This window comes from Colletotrichum godetiae (genome assembly GCF_030913485.1).
Source record: "Colletotrichum godetiae strain CBS 193.32 chromosome Unknown BDP55scaffold_51, whole genome shotgun sequence".
Classification (NCBI taxonomy): Eukaryota; Fungi; Ascomycota; class Sordariomycetes; order Glomerellales; family Glomerellaceae; genus Colletotrichum; species Colletotrichum godetiae.
The window spans coordinates 229392-248384 of NW_026851299.1; the positions used below are offsets into that span (position 1 = coordinate 229392).

General features: G+C 52.2%; 8 protein-coding genes across 8 annotated transcripts; 5 read left to right on the plus strand and 3 right to left on the minus strand.

Annotated features, from left to right (window-relative positions):
* Nucleotides 1-27: 27 nt before the first annotated feature.
* BDP55DRAFT_677319 (metallo-beta-lactamase superfamily protein) lies at nucleotides 28-1488 on the minus strand. Its single transcript, XM_060575884.1, has 2 exons — nucleotides 1082-1488; nucleotides 28-1006 (listed from the first exon to the last, which is right to left on the minus strand). Exons 1-2 carry the CDS (start codon nucleotides 1441-1443, stop codon nucleotides 220-222), a joined length of 1149 nt encoding a protein of 382 aa, XP_060425044.1. The 5' UTR covers nucleotides 1444-1488; the 3' UTR covers nucleotides 28-219.
* Nucleotides 1489-2571: 1083 nt separating this feature from the next.
* On the minus strand, nucleotides 2572-6177 carry BDP55DRAFT_561452 (potassium/sodium efflux P-type ATPase; the record flags this gene model as incomplete). Its single annotated transcript, XM_060570082.1, has 3 exons — nucleotides 2572-4996; nucleotides 5049-5657; nucleotides 5774-6177. 3 exons carry the CDS (start codon nucleotides 6175-6177, stop codon nucleotides 2572-2574), a joined length of 3438 nt encoding a protein of 1145 aa, XP_060425045.1.
* A 2653-nt stretch (nucleotides 6178-8830) lies between these two features.
* BDP55DRAFT_636262 (uncharacterized protein) lies at nucleotides 8831-9286 on the plus strand (the record flags this gene model as incomplete). The annotated part of the gene is made up of 1 exon (XM_060572864.1): nucleotides 8831-9286. The coding sequence occupies one exon, from the start codon at nucleotides 8831-8833 to the stop codon at nucleotides 9284-9286; it is 456 nt and encodes a 151-aa protein (XP_060425046.1).
* Nucleotides 9287-10944: 1658 nt separating this feature from the next.
* Nucleotides 10945-12481, plus strand: BDP55DRAFT_677327 (uncharacterized protein). The gene is made up of 6 exons (XM_060575885.1): nucleotides 10945-11061; nucleotides 11134-11345; nucleotides 11421-11513; nucleotides 11616-11708; nucleotides 11795-11887; nucleotides 11955-12481. Exons 1-6 carry the CDS (start codon nucleotides 11007-11009, stop codon nucleotides 12321-12323), a joined length of 915 nt encoding a protein of 304 aa, XP_060425047.1. The 5' UTR covers nucleotides 10945-11006; the 3' UTR covers nucleotides 12324-12481.
* A 498-nt stretch (nucleotides 12482-12979) lies between these two features.
* Nucleotides 12980-13531, plus strand: BDP55DRAFT_719282 (uncharacterized protein; the record flags this gene model as incomplete). Its single annotated transcript, XM_060578433.1, has 1 exon — nucleotides 12980-13531. The coding sequence occupies one exon, from the start codon at nucleotides 12980-12982 to the stop codon at nucleotides 13529-13531; it is 552 nt and encodes a 183-aa protein (XP_060425048.1).
* Nucleotides 13532-14245: 714 nt separating this feature from the next.
* BDP55DRAFT_697169 (uncharacterized protein) lies at nucleotides 14246-15301 on the plus strand (the record flags this gene model as incomplete). Its single annotated transcript, XM_060577654.1, has 5 exons — nucleotides 14246-14273; nucleotides 14301-14567; nucleotides 14599-14717; nucleotides 14760-15168; nucleotides 15189-15301. 5 exons carry the CDS (start codon nucleotides 14246-14248, stop codon nucleotides 15299-15301), a joined length of 936 nt encoding a protein of 311 aa, XP_060425049.1.
* A 743-nt stretch (nucleotides 15302-16044) lies between these two features.
* Nucleotides 16045-17266, plus strand: BDP55DRAFT_697170 (short-chain dehydrogenase/ reductase; the record flags this gene model as incomplete). The annotated part of the gene is made up of 4 exons (XM_060577655.1): nucleotides 16045-16118; nucleotides 16195-16427; nucleotides 16490-16562; nucleotides 16624-17266. 4 exons carry the CDS (start codon nucleotides 16045-16047, stop codon nucleotides 17264-17266), a joined length of 1023 nt encoding a protein of 340 aa, XP_060425050.1.
* Nucleotides 17267-17283: 17 nt separating this feature from the next.
* Nucleotides 17284-18289, minus strand: BDP55DRAFT_677329 (uncharacterized protein). Its single transcript, XM_060575886.1, has one exon. It carries the CDS (start codon nucleotides 18067-18069, stop codon nucleotides 17317-17319), a length of 753 nt encoding a protein of 250 aa, XP_060425051.1. The 5' UTR covers nucleotides 18070-18289; the 3' UTR covers nucleotides 17284-17316.
* Between the last annotated feature and the right edge of the window lie 704 nt (nucleotides 18290-18993).

The window sequence follows — 18993 nt, forward strand, 5'->3', positions numbered from 1 at the left end:
TGTTTTTGTCAGTGAGCCTTTTATAGAGTTGATATCAAGGCGATTGAGCTAGCCTAAATCATAAACGACGAAACACCTACATTATGATGAGGTCTAAGTCCGAGGTTCAGCACAAACAGTTCAAGCGTAACACAAGCAATGTGGAAGTAGATCTCACGATCAAAGAGGAGAATTCCTACAAACACAACACTACCACATTTTACCCTCTGACCATCACCCTCATAACTTTTCCTCAGAGTCAGCAAGCTCAACCGCTCTCTCAAAATCCTTCAAAAACAGCCACTTCCCACTCTCCTTCCACCCCTTACCCTTCCAGCCACTCGCATCTGCCGGGTACACATCCACAACACCTACTAAACTGCTATCGTGCGATGCTACCACAAACACATCCGGACTGGCATCAAACTTCTGAATGGCACGCACGGTCTCCCTCGCCGCCTCCAAATCCAGAAACAGCCCCGCCTGGCCCTCGGGCACCTCAGGTATCGCGTGAAAAGGGATCCCATTCGCGTCGCTGCCCGCCTCACCCAGAATCTTGCTGTACGGTCCTAGGGCAGCAGAATTTCCAGCCACGGGGTGAACTGCGTGGAACGCCCTACCAGAACAACAGTGTCCCGGCAGCTGAATCTCCTCTGGCAACGTTGCGCCGTTGTGGGGTCTGAGGACGGAGCTGTGGTGGAAGGAGTCGCCCGCAAAGTACATGAAACTATCCTCCGTGGTACGAGCCAGGGCGTTGATATGCCCAATAGCGTGGCCCGGCGCAGAAAGCAGGTAGAAACTCCCGTCATTAAAGTAATCCAGCGCCTTGAGTCCCCCGATCTCAATCTCGGTGGAACTGAAATCCACCTCGCGCACTTCACGACCCTCAAACTCGCGAGCTAGGACAGGTGCGTCTGGGATGGTAGGGTATCCCGGGAAATACGCGTCCTTCACCCCCGGGCCGACGATCAGCGATGCCGTAGATGGAAAGAGTGACGGGCGGCCGATGTGATCCGGATGTGCATGACTATCCACAATATTAGCCATCACATTCTCAGCCTACTTTTGTTTTACGCGAAAAAAGCAAGTATGGTTCACGTACCTCCAGAAAAGCGCTTCAATCTCTCCCAAATCGAGACCGCCCTCTGTCAGAATCTCGGAGACATACTTTTGAGCAATCATCGTCCCGTCCAGATGCTTCCCCATCTCCAATACAGCTGGAGAGAAATCGTTGTCCCAGTCTTTTGGCAGACCTAGATCAAACACTACGCGTCTCGTCTTTCCAGTGGAGTCTTGGTGCGTCACCAGAAAGGCGTAGCCTACACCATACCACCTCTCGAAGCCGTTCATGGTAGGGCCCATAAAGGGCGCTGTGGGGAGGTCGCCATTGAGAGTCGTGTCGATGATGGAGACGGAGACGGTCGACTTTGAAGGAGGGATATTCAAGGATGAAGTTGCAGACATGTTTGCGGTAAGATTGTTAGTTCAACGACTCAAGGATGAGTGATGGACAGTTTATTTGTTACTCAGCGACGATACCGGGCATTTGGATATTTATATCTTGTCTCTAATCTCAGAGCCTCAGACCCAAGAGCTGCGTCATAGCGGCCGTATTCCTCTTCGTAAACTATTAGCCTCATTCAGACAAAGCTCCATTCCCGGGCCGAACGCCATGCAGTTGACAGCAACTACCGGCTGGTTCAATCTTATCGCTGCGGACGAATTCGGATGATAGAGCCTTACCGTCAGTGCTCACATGCACCAAAACTACGGGGACATGCGGGCTGACCAAGACGGTACATCCGTGGATCATCCGCGGTTCACACAAGAAAGTCCGCAATCCACGCCCAAAAACGTTATCCGTATCTGCGGCGTCGATCCCGTCAATCCCATTCGAGAAAAGGAAAACAAATCCAATGTGTGCCATGGAGCCGTGGAGATAATCGGAGATCCCCCATGATTACCCGGGTCAATTCACCTCGCCGGCCGTCAGCCACCGTTATTCAGTCGGGCCAACCCCGTGCCCGCTGACCGGTGACTGGCGCTGTCTCCGCCTCCGTGGCCACCGGTGTGACAATGTGGGGTGCCATCTCTGCCTTCGAAGTATGGGTGCTTGTCCACCACTCCTCTAGTGTTTTCCTGTCGTGATTCCCTGTCTTAAGACGAGAAGAGAACAGAAAGCATTCGCTTTTTTAAGGGTCGCGATTGTTTTTCACATGACTCTGAAAGCGTCTTAAGATGCAAGATATTCATGTAAGATGCCATGTAGTTGCCGCCAACGCTCAGTTGCGAACCAACATGTATTCACTTTGGAAGGACGAAATTTGTTTTAAATCATTATTACTAAAGCTTGTCATAGTCGTGACGATCTAGTGATCCATCAAGACGCAGATCCATAATGTCATGCGAAACCCATCTCAAGGATAACAAGATAATCAACCTCCACCTGAAAAGCGGCCTACCTCTTTCCTCCGCTGACTTGGCCGTCAAATCATGGATTTTGCGCTGTGCAACAAATCCTCTTCGTGATAGTGGTATCATTAACTCTTTGCGAATCAAATCACAGAAAAACAATAAAATTGAGAATGCCGCTCAGACTTCACCGCCGGCCATCCGGCCCTTCTCGTCATTGCTGTTGTTCGGGGAAGCATCAGCGGTGTGGGTATCGCCCGAGAGGTTGGTGTTGGTGCGGTGCTGGGAGCGGCTACGGCGGCCAGTCGACTCGCCAGTATCCTTGCGGCCGAAAGAGTGCCAACTCTTGAAAGAGCTGAATGTGATGGTCTTCTTGAAGTCGCGACCCTCGTCTTCGCCACCCTGGCTGAAGGCACCGCGGACAACCTGGTGATCGTCGAGGAGGTTGAAGGTGCGCTTGACGAATTTCCAAGCCTCGACACCAACGACGTACAGGAGAGTGAATCCGACGACAATGCCCCACTCCCAGGTGATTCCAATGTGCTTGAAGAGGGTGGTGTTGAGAGTCGGGATGTAGATGACGGGGAAGACGGACAGGGCACCAATGATGACGGCCCAAAACAGGAACTTGTTGTCGTAAATGTCCTTGAAGAACGGGAACTTGCTCTTGCTGTCGGGGTTGAGACGGAACATGGAGCGACGAAGGTTCTTGAACTCCCAGGCAGAAATGAGAATGATCCAGGTGAGCTCGGCAAAGACAGCAGCGCGGGCACGGAAGACGGGTCTGCATGCCTCGGTGAAGGTCTTGTTGCACTCGGAACCCAGGTTTCCGCCGTTGGCTCCGTAGACGACGATGATGAAAGTTGCCAATGTTAAGGCACCCATGATGATACCGTACACAATCATGTCGATGATGATTTGGTTGGTGAAGACACCGCGCTTCTTGTTCTGAGGGGGCTTGCGCATAACATCGGAGGCGGCCTGCTCACGACCAAGGCCAAAGGCGGGGAAGGACGAGGTGACCATGTTGATCCAGAGAATCTCGAGAGGAGAAATTGGGAAGACTGACAGATCGGCACCATCGCGAAAAGCAAGACCACAGCACAGAAGGATAACCTCGCCAACATTGGAGCTGAGAAGGTGGAGAATGAACTTCTGAATGTTGTCAAACATGCGACGGCCCTGGCGAATCGCGGAAACAATGGAGTTGAACTTGTCATCCGTGAGAACAATCTTGGAGGCCGACTTGGCAACATCGGATCCGGAGCCCATGGCGATACCGACGTCAGCACGAGCCAATGAGGGGGCATCGTTGACACCATCGCCAGTCATGGCCATGAAGGCATTGCGGCGACGGAGAGCATCGATCATGCGGGTCTTGGTATCGGGAGCACAGCGGGCAATGACCAAAGGAAGCTCGGGCATGGCGTCAATCTCAGCGTCGGTCATCTTGTCAAAATCCGTAGCCTTCTGCACAACCGCTCTGGCAACTTCGTCGGGGAGAACACCCAGGTTCTTGGGGATGATGCCAACTTCCTTGGCGATAGCCTTGGCTGTCTCGGGATGGTCACCAGTGAGCATGTGGACCTTGATGCCAGCAGATGAACATTCAGCGATGGACGGCTTGGTCTCGCGGCGGGGAGGGTCGTAAATTCCGGCAAGACCCAGTAGAGTGAGGCCCTGCTCAACTTCAGTTCGCAGAGCATCTTCTTTCTCTTGGGCGACGTCAGCCTGCTTGGTGGTGAACTTGCCATTCCAGTCGCGGCAGCCAATGGCGAGCACTCGCTGGCCCTGGGAGGCCAGCTCGTTCATCTGGTTGAGAACATCTTCCTTCAAGGCGTCGGTGAGCTCCTGTCTGTCATCGCCGAAGCCAATGTGTGTGCAAAGATCCAGGATGCGCTCGACGGCGCCCTTGGTGAAGACCAAACTGTTCTCGGGACCCCAGATATCGGCAGTCTCGTCGTTCGCGGGAATGTCGTAGACGACGGACATACGCTTGATGGAGCTGTCGAAGGGGAATTCAGCAAGCTGCTTCCAGCCAAGACCTTCGAGGGACTTCTTTCCGAGCTTGAAGCGGTGCGAGAAGATTTGAAGGGCAATTTCCGTAGGCTCTCCAGTGGTTTGCCATTTGGCTTCCTCTTCGTCGTATCGTACAGTGGCCAGGTTGCAAAGAGCGGAAGACAGGAGGAAAGCCTTGAGGCGTGGAGTCATCTCGGCCTCGTTCTCGGCCTCGGGCGCCTTAGCAGGCTGCTTGTTTTGGAGCTTCTCTTCAGGGACGTCGAACTTGAGAACAGCGGCGGATCTCTCCTGATCGTAATCGCGTTTGGGAGCCTCATCAACAACCTTCTCCTGCTCCTTGGATTCAGAGTGGGTAACGCGGCCCTTGGTAGGGTCGTTGGGGCTCTGAGAGTCGCGGACGGTGTATGTGTGTGAGAATGGAAGCCAGGCCTTGCGGACGATCATAGCACCCTGTGTAAGGGTTCCAGTCTTATCGGAACAGATGTTGGTAACGCCACCAAGGGCCTCGAGGGCAGAAAGGTCTCGGACGACGACGTTGGACTTTCGCATGACGGTCACGGCGACAACCATGGTGATTGTGAGGACGCTGAAAGACGTTAGTTGGAGTTGGGGATACCGACGTGGTTATCAACACTTACGCGACGAGGGACTCGGGAATGATGGCAATGCCGAGGGAAACGGCATAGATGATAACTTCACCAGTGACATCGAACTTGTGGGCGGCGAAAACAATGATGGCCAAGATGATGGCGCAGCCGAAAAGCAGGTAAGCCAGCGCAGCCAGCTTCTTCTGCAGAGGTGTACCCTCAGTAAGACCCAGGAATTTGCCGACAGCATCATAGACACGTCTGGAAAGACCAACAACAGGCTGACGCTTGCCGTACTTCTTGTAGTTCATGGAGCGACCAGGCTTGCGAGTCTTCTTCTGTGTGGATGCGGCAATCTTTCCAACTTCAGTTTGCATGCCGGTAGCAACCACAATACCACGACCACGGCCCTTGCGAACAATAGTAGTGGCGTATGCGATGTTGAGACGATCACCGATGCCAACCTCGCCCTCTTCGGTAGCTTTCTTCTCGGTGCCAGGGACCATGATGTTGGCTTCGGTAGTCTTGTCGACAGGTTGAGCTTCACCGGTAAGAGACTGCTCATCGCAGGACAGGTTCATAGCCTCGAACATGCGCATATCGGCGGGCACGGTATCGCCCATCTTGAGAAGGATGATGTCACCGGGAACAACTTCGGCGCTGTTGATATGGTTAGCATGTTTGCCAAGAGGAAATAAGGAAGGCGGCTAAGAGCCAAGGTAGCCAAGATGAGAGAAAGTGGGGTAATTGCGCGTTGACGCATTGCGCGTACTTACTTAGGGATGACTTTAGTCTTTCCGTCGCGGAGAACATTGGCAGAGGGAGCAGACAGAGTGCGGAGAGCGTCCATTTGCTTCTCAGCGCGGTACTCCTGCCAGAAACCGATTGTGACGTTGGCGACAATAACAAAGGCAAGGACACCACCCTCGATATAGTCGTTGATGGCGAAACTGAGAATCATAGCAAAGACGAGAACGAGCACCATGGCATTGAATAGCTGCTTGCTGAGAATGGTGTACCATGGCACCGACTCGCCGACTTCGAACTCATTGGGAGGGTACTTGTCCGAAGCCTGCTGGACTTGCTGCGAAGACAATCCCTTATCGGGGTCAACTCCGAGCGCCTGAGCGGTCTCTTGGACCGTCAGCAGGAAGGGGTGCTTTGGGTAGTCACCAGACATTGTGTCGTGTCTGAGCTGGCGACGTCGATGAGATGTAGGATGTTTCCATTCACGATCGAGGTGGTGGGTGGAAAGAAGTTTAAGTCGGCTGTAGCAGTTGAGACCGGAGGCAGGTGGTGGTGATGCCTCTCGAGGATGAGGTCAAAATGGATGGTTGGCTTGGTGACCCGGAAAGGCTTCTTCTTCCGCTGTGTGGCTGGAAAGAAAATTGAGGGGAAGCTGGTTGACCGGCAGATCTAGAGTTTGAGTCCACAAAGGTTGAGGGGGACAAGGCTACCTTTATAGACTGACAGCCGGAAGACTGGTAGACTTGAAAATGCGCAGGGTTTCGAAAAAGTTTGGAAGCTTGTGCCTCGTAACCCACAAGGTCATCAGCGTCAGACTGGGGAAGTGAAAGAAAGAGAGAGAAAAACCTGTGAAAGATGCCAAGGTCTGGGCATATGATAACACGCCCCCCGTCCTGGAGGGGCGTTTTCGTGATGGAAACATTGGCACGAGAGCTTGTAAAAGAAAAAAAGGTATTCGGTCATTGTGCCGACTGAAAGAGTGTGATTGGGCGCGAATGGTGTTACCAAGGCGGTAGACATGGAAGCTTGACTTGGCTGAACTTGGCGGGTGGTGAGCTTCTTGGCTTTTGGAGACCGTTCCAGTTTCCTGCGAGCTTTGGTTTGGAGTTGGAAAAGGCAGAAAAAGGACTGAGAGCGAAGACGGTCCGGTTGGGTGGTGGTCCTCGGGTGACGATGACCTTGGCGGAGCTCTTGGCGGGAAGCGGCGTGGACGGAAGTGGGGCACTCAGAGGAAGTGGGGTCCGGCGGTGGGGCACGGATTAAGGTAGGGAAAGAACAGGGGAAAGAAGGAACACTGGAGAAGGACCGGAGGGAGGCCCGGGGACATGTAATGCATTCAATGAGGTAGGTACTTGTCAAGTTAAGCACAATTTCTTGTTTCTGATAGTATGACAAATTCTTGATGCGAAATTGAAGATTTGCTTGCTTGTACGGGCCATTTGGGTGAACCGACCAACTGTGTGCAGGAAGATGATGTGCAGTTAAGCCTCTCCGCAGAAACACCAGGCAAAGCGCTACAATATAAATGGACCATGGCAGCTGCAAACAGATTGAAAGTTTCTACGGAGTAGTGCACACATATTTGAAAATTGAGTGTGACTCTGCAGCTCATACCTTACCTTTTTGACATGGAGGCAATGGAATGGAACGAACCCCATTGATGCCAGTGACGCCATTGGCCGCCGCACGGCGAATACAGTTATTCGATGCGATGAACCAATGGCAATTCTGGACTGTCCAATTGAGCATGTTGTGTGATTGGCTTGTCATCTCTTGGCCACTGGATTCCTTCTTTCTTGGCTCGTGGTTCAGCACTCTGGTGGCAGGAGTGGCAACTGGTTATAGCGGGTGGAGGTACCTTGCCAGCCAAGATGCACAGCCTTGGTACTTACGCGCCTCAGCGGACTTGCCGCGACTATCCGCTGTAGGGTGGTCGCAGGGGCACGAATCATGGCGCCTTGGCTGCCGCAAAAGCCCACAACGGCCACTGAGAGCCGCTGAAACTGAACGATGTGTGTCGCTGTTTGGCTGTTTGCGTTGCACCTTCCTGGCCACGCATAGGTACGAGTGGGAAGGTACCGCTGTATGCTCCAGCCAAATGGAACAACTCTCGGCCTCACCTCAACAGAAAAGATTCCGAAACAACGTGATCTTTTCAACAACGCTTCCTCCCAGATGCCGAACTTCCACTAGCACCCCAGAACGACATGCCAAACCTAGTCATCGTATATCTCCGAAAGCTGAGGCTGAGAGAGGCTCAACTCTGACTCTTCGCAAGGTTTGATATCACGTGTACCCTACGCGTCAGCTAACCAGTCTCTTTAGTATGGGAGATGCTTGCAACAAGGCCACGAGACCTTATCGAATCCATCCCCGAACCCAAAGAAAGCCGGAGCCATACGCTGGCTTCGCGTTCCGCCGGGCGGAGCGAGATGGCGAGACCGGATGGCAACACGGCACGCCACATTCAGTCACTTTTCGCCCAACTCCGACCGCTGCCAAGAATCCGACCTTTACCACACCAGTTCGCCCGCGCCATCAGTCATACGCTATCTTTCACACCATCTATCACCATCTCGCATATCAAAACGCCTAGCTAGGCAGAATTAGACGGTCGGATTAGGGGGGACCGAGGTTCGACGGCGTGCTGTCGACGCGGGCGATGTATGAAACATCTCCAACCTCCGGGCTACAATTGTCGGCGAACATCGCCGTGCCGCTCCGGAGATGGGCAGACGAAAAAGCAAGCCTATTCCGACTGCAAGCGAGGAATGCGATACCTACCCTCCCATTTCTGCAACCGCTGCAACCCTCCATCCACGTTGGAATGTGGGTTCTGGCAGTCCTGCCCAGCCTACATACCATTTATACCGAACCCTCTAGAAATAGACCCATCCTGATCAACCAGAAAGGCGACAGTGATTCAACCCTCGGCCTGCTCCCAATGCTTCGCGCGTATCTTACACCGTGGGCTGCAGTTGGGACCTAGCTACCCACCACTGCGACTCCGTTTGCGCCGGCTCTACTTGGCGGCCCTTGGCGGTTCTTGTCCTACGACAACGACGTTGGATCAGCTCCGACGTGGGATGACCGACACTGGACCCAGGCATTCTAGACCCCAGGAATCCCCATTGAACCCCATTATCCCACATTGCCTTCAATTGACCACTCACAGCCCCGAAGCTTGCAGCCCGCAATCCCGAAGACGCAGGCCCGCAGGCTCGCATAACCCAAACCTATCACACACAGACCAGAACGAGGGGACGAGAGACATTACATCGCACATGGAGGGGGCGCGTCGACGATCCAAGCGCGATGCTGATCCCTTCTGTCGGTTTTCCTCATATGTGCTGCCTGTCGCCCATCACCCCGCGCCCGGCGCCCGTATCTGCGTGCGTCCTATCCGAGATCAAATTGTCGCTCCTGGCGGCTGCTCCCCCTACTCATCCGAACTGTTTAAAACCAACGTCCTCGCCAACGCCGAGCTCAAGCTTCTAATTCTTGTCATTCTTGTTCACCAGGTGCAACCTCGAATGGTCTGACACGGTCATAATCTTCTCGGTGGAGCCGCCAAGCGCTTGGCTTCTCACGACCACGCAAGATGGTGTGGACCAGGCCAAGTGACGTAGGAGGTTCAACCCAGAATGTCCTTCCGTCCCCCCTTCAGCTTTTGGGTTCTTTCGTTCCACGCTCGCTCGGGCCAAAAACACCACTATTGAGTAGTCCTTCCTCGTGTGCTCTTGGCAACAAAACTTTGTCGCCAAGCCGTCGCCGTGGTCCCTGGAGTCGTCGAGCCCCCATCGCGTTCGTGTATGGCGTCGTGAAGAATCCAAATCATGCTCACTGACACTCTCCACGCCGTCACCTGGCACCATCGGCCATCGCCCCGAACCAGCCCCTCGGAACGGTCTAAGATGTGTTGCTATTGTCGGTCTACGGCTACACTACGCCACTTGTAGCGTGAGCTAGACCTTCCTTGGAGGAAACTACAGGACGCTCACACGTTTGCGGCAGCACACCTATCTAGCATAGCTGGGGTGAGACACCTGGCCGGTGGCCCCATGTTTCTCCAACACAAGCACACTGCAACAGCAGTCACTACACCAGCGACGTGCTCGCGATGATGATCAGAGTCGCTGCTACAGCCTGAGCCTCGAAATATCCGTCTGGCCCGTCTCACTCTTTATTTCGTCTCCAGATTGTTTCACGTAAAGCTTGAATTTTGCTTGTCCTGCCTCCTCCCATGAGCTTGTATTACGGCACTTTGCATGTACCCGCGTCTTGGATGATGGCATTGACTCCATTGTCAAGCGTCTGTCTGCCGGTCTCGCGGGGGTTGGGGCATGCAGAATGTCTACTTTGCCTTTAATACTTGGTCACGACACCGTCATCATACATACAACAACAGAGCCGGGTACCCGCCAACTCGCAACTCGGCCAGAGGATGGAGAATCTCTCAAAGTACCATCCAGGCTGCGTTGAGGGGTCCTTTGCTGCGCTGACGCCCTCCTCTCCACCTGTGACTTTGCCCAAGGCTTGGTAGTCTTGGGATGTTCTTGGCCTTGGCGAAGTTGACCAACGGCCAGATTCCAAGGTTATCAAACGGCTTTGCCAAGACTAGGCGATCAGCTGAATTTCAGCAAAAGGGTAAATGGATTTAGCTGTAGATCTACATGCTTGGTCCCATTGCGTTGCCACACCTTATCTGTCGGCAAGTTTCTGATGCTAGTCTTGTCATATTGCGAGATTGCCGATGGGTTCTGAAGCTTGTGAGCCATAGGCTTTGGGTTTAAGCCAAGAACCAGCCCAGATTTTTGATTAAGTAACAGTATCTGAGACTATTGGTCTGGCTATGTGGTACATGTTGACCGAAACAACTCGTCTGTATTGGTCATTGATCACTGCTGAGACTTCTTGGTTCGACGAGCGTCGAGACAACCTATCCAAGGCCCAGTAAGGCACCGCGATGGGTTGCAGTTGCCAGTTACTACTTATGAAGGCGTTACTCGAGGAGACAGATTCTGAAGTACAGTACCACTACTCACATGGTAAACATCGTACTTGTGAATATCTGCCTCACGGTGTAGTATGTCACAAAGGAAAAGTCGGTCAGTAAGGTAAAAGTTGTACAGCCAGCAAAACTATAAAAGATATTTGGACATACCTGGTAGTCATTTGATCTCATTTCTTCAAAAGAATACGTGCTTAGCCTCATAGAACAGTCGCAAGACATTTTCGAGTTCCCCAGTTCCAGCAGTGATCATGAGACTCTTAACCTCAGTTGCAATCTGGCTCACCATTGCTAGCATAGGGATCTGTAAGTTCAGCGCTCGATTCAGTTCTCGCCCACCCAAGCTCTACGTTTAAACATACTCACACATTATACCAGACGCTCAAGGGCTCTCCAAAGACACCGGATCAACCAACGAGCTGCGCGCCCTCTGCTCGGTACTCTGTCTGCCTCTCAAACTCGTCTTTCCGAACTGCGATACCCTCTGCCAGACATGCGAAAAGCCCAAGACGTTTTGCAAGACTGGTAAGACGGCTGAGTGTGTTGACCTGTCAACTGATGTCCGCAATTGCGGGAAGTGTGGGAACAAGGTCAGTTTTGTGGTCTTTTTGCCATCTTGTAGCCTGATATATGGTCTTGGGACTGATGTATTGATCCTTCGCTAGTGCGGCGACAAGGAAAGCTGCTGCAACTCGAAGTGCATCCCCTCGGCCAGCTTCCAGACTGATAGCAACAACTGTGGCAAGTGTGGTGTCAAGGTACGTTAATGCATCCCTCATATGTCTTCTTGTTCGATCACATGTGGTTGAGAGAGTCGTCCTAGAAGCTCCTCATTTGCTAAAACTTGATGCAACCCTCAGTGTGGTGACGGTCAAGCTTGCTGCGATTCTCAGTGTATAAGTACGATGCAGTTGCGAAGTGATGGCAAGAACTGCGGAACATGCGGTAGCAAGGTAAGTTACACTCGATGATGCACGTTCACTGGTTGGAGACAAGGGTCATAAACTGCTTTCGAAGTCTGATTTGACTATGCGATTAGTGTGGCCAGGGCACAGTTTGCTGTAACTCCGAGTGCCTGCCCAAAGACGCATTCCAGAGCGATCCCATGAACTGCGGCAAGTGTGGGAACAAGGTGAGACTTTTCGTTAACACAACACACTCTCTTCGATATGAGATGACTGAGCCGAGCATGGCCATAGTGCCCAGAAAACTTCAACTGCCACTCAGGCCATTGTCTCGAACCACACACCTGTAAAGCGGGCGTCTCCCTCCTCGAAAGCTGTCAAGATCCCATCGTCAGCGGATCAAGCTGTGGCGCCGGCGAAGACGATTTGTGTGATTGTATGGAGCCTGTCGAAGGGGACCCGTTTTGTGGCGCATTCGATGGGCAATATTGTCAGGACGTGTGTGACTCTGATAAAGACTGCCAGAATAGCAAGGGCAAGAAGTGTGCGAGAAGGGACAAGACTTGTTGTTCGGCGGTGGCTACTGATGGCAAGAGCCACAAGACGTTCCAGGGTGTGTGCTTTGAGGCTTGTGCAGGGAAACAAGAACTTCGACTGTTTTGACCTCTTCGGCTGCGGTTATGTGGAACTTTCGATGGTATAGTTTTCAGGCACGTAACAAAATTTGAGTCGTTGCACCAAGAGTGATCATCAGTAGCCCTTGCTGCTGATCTGACAATCATCACAATCTCTACCCGTCCCACGACCTACGTTGATTACGCAAAGATGATACCCGATCAGAAAGATATGAACCTTGACATCCATCGAAGAATGTCCAACGAAGAACCTAACAGCTGGGCTAAACCACTTAATAGCATCGTGGTCTAACTAAGACATCTCCGAAATGCCACCATTTAGATTTCACGGTTTCTGTCCTCCAGCCACAGCGTAAGCAGAATTCTTAAAACCTTCGACCTGACCGCTCTGCTTTCACGACCTCCCTTCCCATGTGAGTTTTCGGAGATAGCCTTGAGACTAGCATAACACCAGAGCTTTCTTCCTATCAATTCTTTATATCTCAGACTCTTGCTCATCTCTCAAATACCACTCTGAGCTTGACCTTCACCCATTACACCATATCCAAAAACGTACGTATTTTCCGTCTTCTCCTGCCTAACGTCCAACTACTAATCATCTCGAAGCATCAAGTAACTCCGATTACCATCATATTCCTGGCCCCGAAAGCAAACACAAAAATAAACGCACACACAACCGCAACAATGAAGCTCTCCACCGTCCTCGCCATCCTCCTCGCCCCCATGGCAGTCCTCGCCAAGCCCCCCAAACGCACTGCTGGACGCACCGTCAGAGTCGACAGACTGCCAACCTGCATCCAATACTGCTTGTTAGAAACCAAATGGCGCCTCAAAGGCGGTCTCCCAAAACTCGCCGGCGAATGGTGTAGGAAATCGGCGCCACCCCTTTCGCCTGAATGGGTCAAATTTGGCAAGGCCTTGGACATGTGTAAGAAGCATCAGTGCGATCATAGCCTCCACTGGATCGACATGGCCGCCTGGGACTATGAGATGTGCCGATTTGATGACAACATTAGGGAGGAGAGCATGAAATTCTTCAATGGCTATCGCAGGGCGTACTGGTGGCCTAATGAGCGTCAGCCTATCCGACCTCCACATTCGAGGAACTGGATTTCGGAGGAGACTTATGATGAACCCGATGAGTGGAAGGCGGATAATGGAATTGGGAACGGTGTGCCGGAGGATGAGGATCCTATATTCGGCGAGCCGGCTCCCAAAAAGCCTAGTCCTTTCTAAGGCTATGGGCACCTAAGAGAATAAGGCCTAGATGTGGACGTCTAGAAGCTTTTGCGTCAGTCTAACACCAAACAAGATGCCAAAGACTACCCATATGACATTCTCTCATCCATCATCGATCGCCTATTCGGTCTGGACCTAACACTACACGAAATAGGTAACCATTGAAGTGTATCAACCCTGCCATAAGCATTGTTTGGAAAACTACTTAGTTCTCAATAATTAAAAAATTTCAACCCATCTTGCTTGGAAACATCATGACGCAAAACCCGGCTCTTCTCCCATTGATTCTTTGAGCATGAAGTGCCACTCATAGATGTCTTACCTCACTACGGTTCCATGCCGGTGTAAGCCAAAAACATAATTGTAATACCGCATAGCTCAGATTCGGATCTGTAGCGTTTTTCAAACTCCGACATGGTTTGCGGACTTTCGACTAAACTCCCGCCCAGCAAGGCTTGAGATCTGAAGGTGGCTGTGGCCGTCGTAATCGGTCCAACTTTCACACGGAGTGTAGCCCGACGATAGAGAGGCGGGCTTGGCGGACTTTGAGGAATTTTGACATCGGAACATTCTTTCCGCAGATGCGTCTCCGAGTGTTAGAATGAAACTACCTGCTCTTGATCTTCTAGTGCGTTAAGAGCATTGTGTGAAATAGTTAACCGGCACCTCTCTCTACCTTCACAAGGCTGTGTCTTGCAGCCCTTTCCAAACATGTTAGGTACTGCTCTCTTCGTCGAAAGTGACGGACAAGTCACTACTTGACGAGATCTTCCTCGGGTCACAGCACGAGACAACGAAATTCTAATCGACGTGCTCTACTCGAGAGTCAACCTTGCGGATCTCAAGATAGTACACTTTCTCAACTACCGAAGCTCTGTCCCTGAAACCGACTTCTGCGGACAGATCCTAGACTGTTCCGCGCTTGTCAACTCCGAGTTCGAAGTCAGCGACATCGTGGCCGGGCAGACTGTTCCCCAAGGAGACCAATCCAAGGAGTACGGCTCTCATAAGCCGCGCCTCTCCACGCCCCAAAGTTGGCCTTTTCAAAGTCCCTGAGAATATAGCCCACTCCGACGCCGCAGCCATAACCACCGTCAGCCACACTGCCAGCGACGCGTTGTACAACAACTTCGAACTTCCCCTCCCAGGATCTAGCTCTCACGTAGTGGGGGGCACGCTAGTTGTATGAGGTGGAGGAACGGCCGTCGGCTTGTCCGCCATTCAGCTAGCCCGTACCAGCGGTATCACCAACATCATCACCACGGCATCTCCTTCCCGTCATGATCTTCTTCGAGGACTCGGTGCAACCGAATGTTTTGATTACAAGGACGCCAATGTCTCAGACAAGGTCAAACAATCAGTCATCAAAGCAGGCCGCTCTCGCGTCTGGGGATTCGAGACGTCGGGGTCGCCAGAGTCAAGTCAGCTGCTCCTCGATGCCCTTTACGGCATCGCCGGCGACGTTCAGTATTCCTGGGTCAACGCAGCGGGCGCGCAGCGTCCGCCAATAGAAGCTGTCCTCGGAACACGAGACTACGAAATTGTCTTTGAGGTCCCTGGCGATCGCCATGTCATTCCCGCAGAACCTGAGAAGGCCGCCAACATGTGGGCTGCTCTCGACTTGGCAGTGAAGAGTTACGGAAAGGATTTGAAGTCCCCGTCGTACGTGTGTTTGAGGGTACTGGAGAAGAGGCGCTGGAAGAGATGGCATCGGTGTCCAAGCAAGGAGCTTTCGGGAAGCTCGTCCTGAAGCAGCCCCTTCAGTGATCATGACGTTGGGGCTGATTACTTTCCAATGGAGAGTTTGAGCCGGTTGTGGAAGAAGCATCTCTTTCCAAAGACGTAGGCAAAGTGGAACTTCTAGATGTGAGTTGAAATACAAAATGGGTCCCGGAGGACGCCGGAGATAGGATTGTGATGCGCTGATTCTGAAAAGAGATAGTCATCACGGAGAGGTCGTTCATACTTATGTATCGAGACCAGAACATTCTGTGCAGACTTCGTACCTCATTCTTATCACATGATGCTTCAGGTCTTCTACTTCACTTGAACTTGGAAGTCGGATAGGGTACCCACTTTCCTCCGCTGTCCGTCCACCCTTCCTCCGCCGGTGCTCCGAAGCAACTCCGCTGTATTTCGTGATGTGTTTAGCGGCGTCATTAAGAGTCGGCCCCGACAAGAATTGCAAGGTTATTCCATCTCATAAGCTTATAACAATGCCGGACGGAGAAACTACCAGCGCACTCCAACAAAGTTCAGCCTCGGGGCACTCGGACCTTAAACTACCTTAGATCTAGAGCATTGAGATGACTTTTTCAATTCCAATCCAGTAACGTCACCAGGAGGTATCAAGTATAAATGGCGATCGAAAGTTCTCATTTTCGCCGTTGTAATTTCAATGCGTGACAAATTCAGGCCAATTTTAGTTGAAACTTGCGACTCTTCCAAACTCCAAGCTCTCCTGACTACCGCCTTCCGTTAAGTAACATCTCCAACATCATCTCTTCAAAATGATCCAGCAGTGGAGCCCAATGAACAATGTTCCCAGTCTGAAAGGAAAGATTGCCGTTGTTACGGGTGGAAAGTAGGTGAAGCAACTATCCTCAACTCATGTGATTATCTCGCCCGCGAGGCGGGTTCTGACAGGACACGGTCAATAGCAGCGATATAGGTCGCGAAATAGCGAGGCTTCTCGCACAGAAGAGCGCAAAAGTCTACTTCACCGCCCGCTCTGAAGCAAAAGCTATTGAGGCACGCAAGAAGATTCTGGACGCTCACCCTGATATCGACTCCGGAAATTTGCAGTGGATGACGATGGATCTCACCGATATCCGGAGTGTAACGTCTGCTGCCGAGAAGCTGAAGGAGAATGAGTCCAAGGTGGATATACTAGGTGAGTCTCACAACTAAATCTTGTCCTCAATTCCGCTTTCTACTTACACGCACATCATCCAGTCCATAATGCTGCCGCGGCAACAACCTCTACGGAACTTGTTGGGCCTGGTTGGGAGGTACACATGGCTACCAAGTATATATCTCTGCTTCAATCGGTCAAAAGCCATTATCATTACCTATACTGACTATTGCAGTTTCATTGGCCCCTTCCTTTTCACCAAGCGCTTGCTTCCCCTGCTGAAAAACGCCCTCCAGGACAAAGACGCCGACGTCCGAGTGATTACAATGAGCTCAAGTGCCCAAACAGCAATGGTCCCAAGCAGCTTCCAGTTCAACTTCACGTCTCCCGACTGTTTCCGTAACCCAATCCCGTCACCCCCATGGCAATGGCGCTATCTCGGCCGCTTCATATTCGGTTTCGATACGACCCGCTACGGCGTATCCAAAGCTGCTAATCTCATCTTCGCTCAAGAACTACAGAAGCGAATGGACGAGCAGAAGCTGTCGATTCTTTCCATTGCGGTACATCCCGGTGAGGTTGCCACCGAGGGGGTGTTCTCGATCAATCCGAGCTTGGTAAAGACAATTGCGCGCTGGACGTTCATTTCCCCAGAGCAGGGTGCTGTTACACCCGTCTTTGCAGCTGCCTCTCAGGAAGTCCGCCAGGATTCCTCCAAATACAAGGGCAAGTTTGTCTTTCCCGGTGGAAAGATTGGAAACCCGAATCCAGTCGCGTTGAATGAGGAACAAGTCACGGGTTTATGGCGCAACGCCACAGAGGAAGTGAATGCACAGCTTCATGCGCTTGGGCTGCCACGTCTTCAACCATGGTCCTAAGTAATCAGCTGTTGGAGTCTCGTGAAATACTATTCGTACTTTCTTAAAGCTCAAACACAGGTTCCATAGTCTACAGAAACACAATCTCCAGTGCTCACAACCCAATGATCTACTTTTTCCAATCCCCATAGAAGAGTAAACATCAGCCGCGCAAACTCATCTACCTCGGCAGCCCGAACCCCTCGTGCCACCAGAGACTGCCCTTTCAAGCTGTGAAGAAACAAGGGATCCTCTTTGCGCGCGGCGGCTTCCCAGCGGGCAGGCGATGAAGCCTCCCAGAGCTCCCCGCGTAGAGTAATGCAGACGTCACCGGCACAGTCGTGGGTCCAAGTCTCCTTTAGGCTTGTATATACACCGGTAGCCATACTCGTGAGTAGAAACGTACGACGGATGGACTCTGAGAGAATAAAGGCTTGATACAGACTCGTAACCACGTCCGTTTCCACGGACTGACTCATACATGACCTCGACATCATGGGCGATGTCGTTGCATCTAGTGCTGCGGACCCCCATAGTTGACGAGCCCAGAGACGCAGGGTATCTATCAAGTTCTCCGCTTTGCTCCTCCGAGGTATCGAAGGTGAGAAGAGACACAAGAGCAAGTGGATCAAAAGAGCCTGTGTGCGTGCTAGGTGTTCCCTCGTCGAGAGGAGCGGGAGAAACGATGCTTCCTCTGCGGAGTTGGCGGCTAAGAGCGTCATGATGTAATTAGACGACACCGCGTCAACGACGTGCTCGTTATCTGGGGTGATTGTCTGCGCTATAGCAATGGCTGCGTATGCGTCCTGGATACACTGTGGCATAGTCGTCTCGGAGTAAAGGTGCTGATGGATGAAGGGATTGTACCCCTTGTGAAGGAAGCGGACGAGCCACGATTGCAAACCACGGACGAAATTGGTAAAAGCCGCGGCTGGCGGAATTGACACTGGGGCTTGGCGCTGGTAGTCGATGGCCCAGGACGTCGATTGGAGGAACCAATTCAACCCTTCTGCACTAGGATCCACCGGTCGCGAAGCGCAATCGGAGTCAGCCTGTGTTGTAGCGGAGGAGGAAGACGCCGCGGTTGTCATCGTCATTGCGGCGGTACCGGCCGGCCCAGGTGCGGATGCCGGAGCAAAAAGGGCGTCGTCCAGCACGACCCCGATATCACCGATGCCGCTCCCCGGCCACGAGGCTTCAATGTCCCATCCGGTTTCCAATCTCGAACTGACATGGCTTGATATCGGCGCCTGTCTAGTTCGCCGGACAGACGCATACGTGCAACTGACTTCCTTGTCCAGACACCGCGAGCAGGCTGGAAGAGTCTGATCGCAGCGCCTCTTTGCCTCCACACAAGCGAAGCAGGACTTTTGTTTCGATCTGCGGGCCATGATGAGTTGACGGGGGTTTCTTTCGAACTAGACAGTATACTTGTTGCTGATGATTGATAGAAAGAGAGATTTGAGAGTCCGAAAACAAGGTTTGGCTAGGAGAGGCAAGTCAGACGCGGAGAAATGGCGGAGTTGGCTGCGGAGATCAAACTCCTATTTCATATCGCGTGCCCACGGGCCAACGAGGCGCGCGGCCTGACTATTTTGTAGAAATTACCTTTCTAGCAACTGAGCGCATTTGATAGTCGAGTAGTTACCCTCGAACTCTATGAGTCAGTGATAAGTTGACGTCGTCGTTGAGGGGTTTTTGCCTTAGCAGAAAACAAAAACCTGAATGAGGAAACATTGAAACTTTCC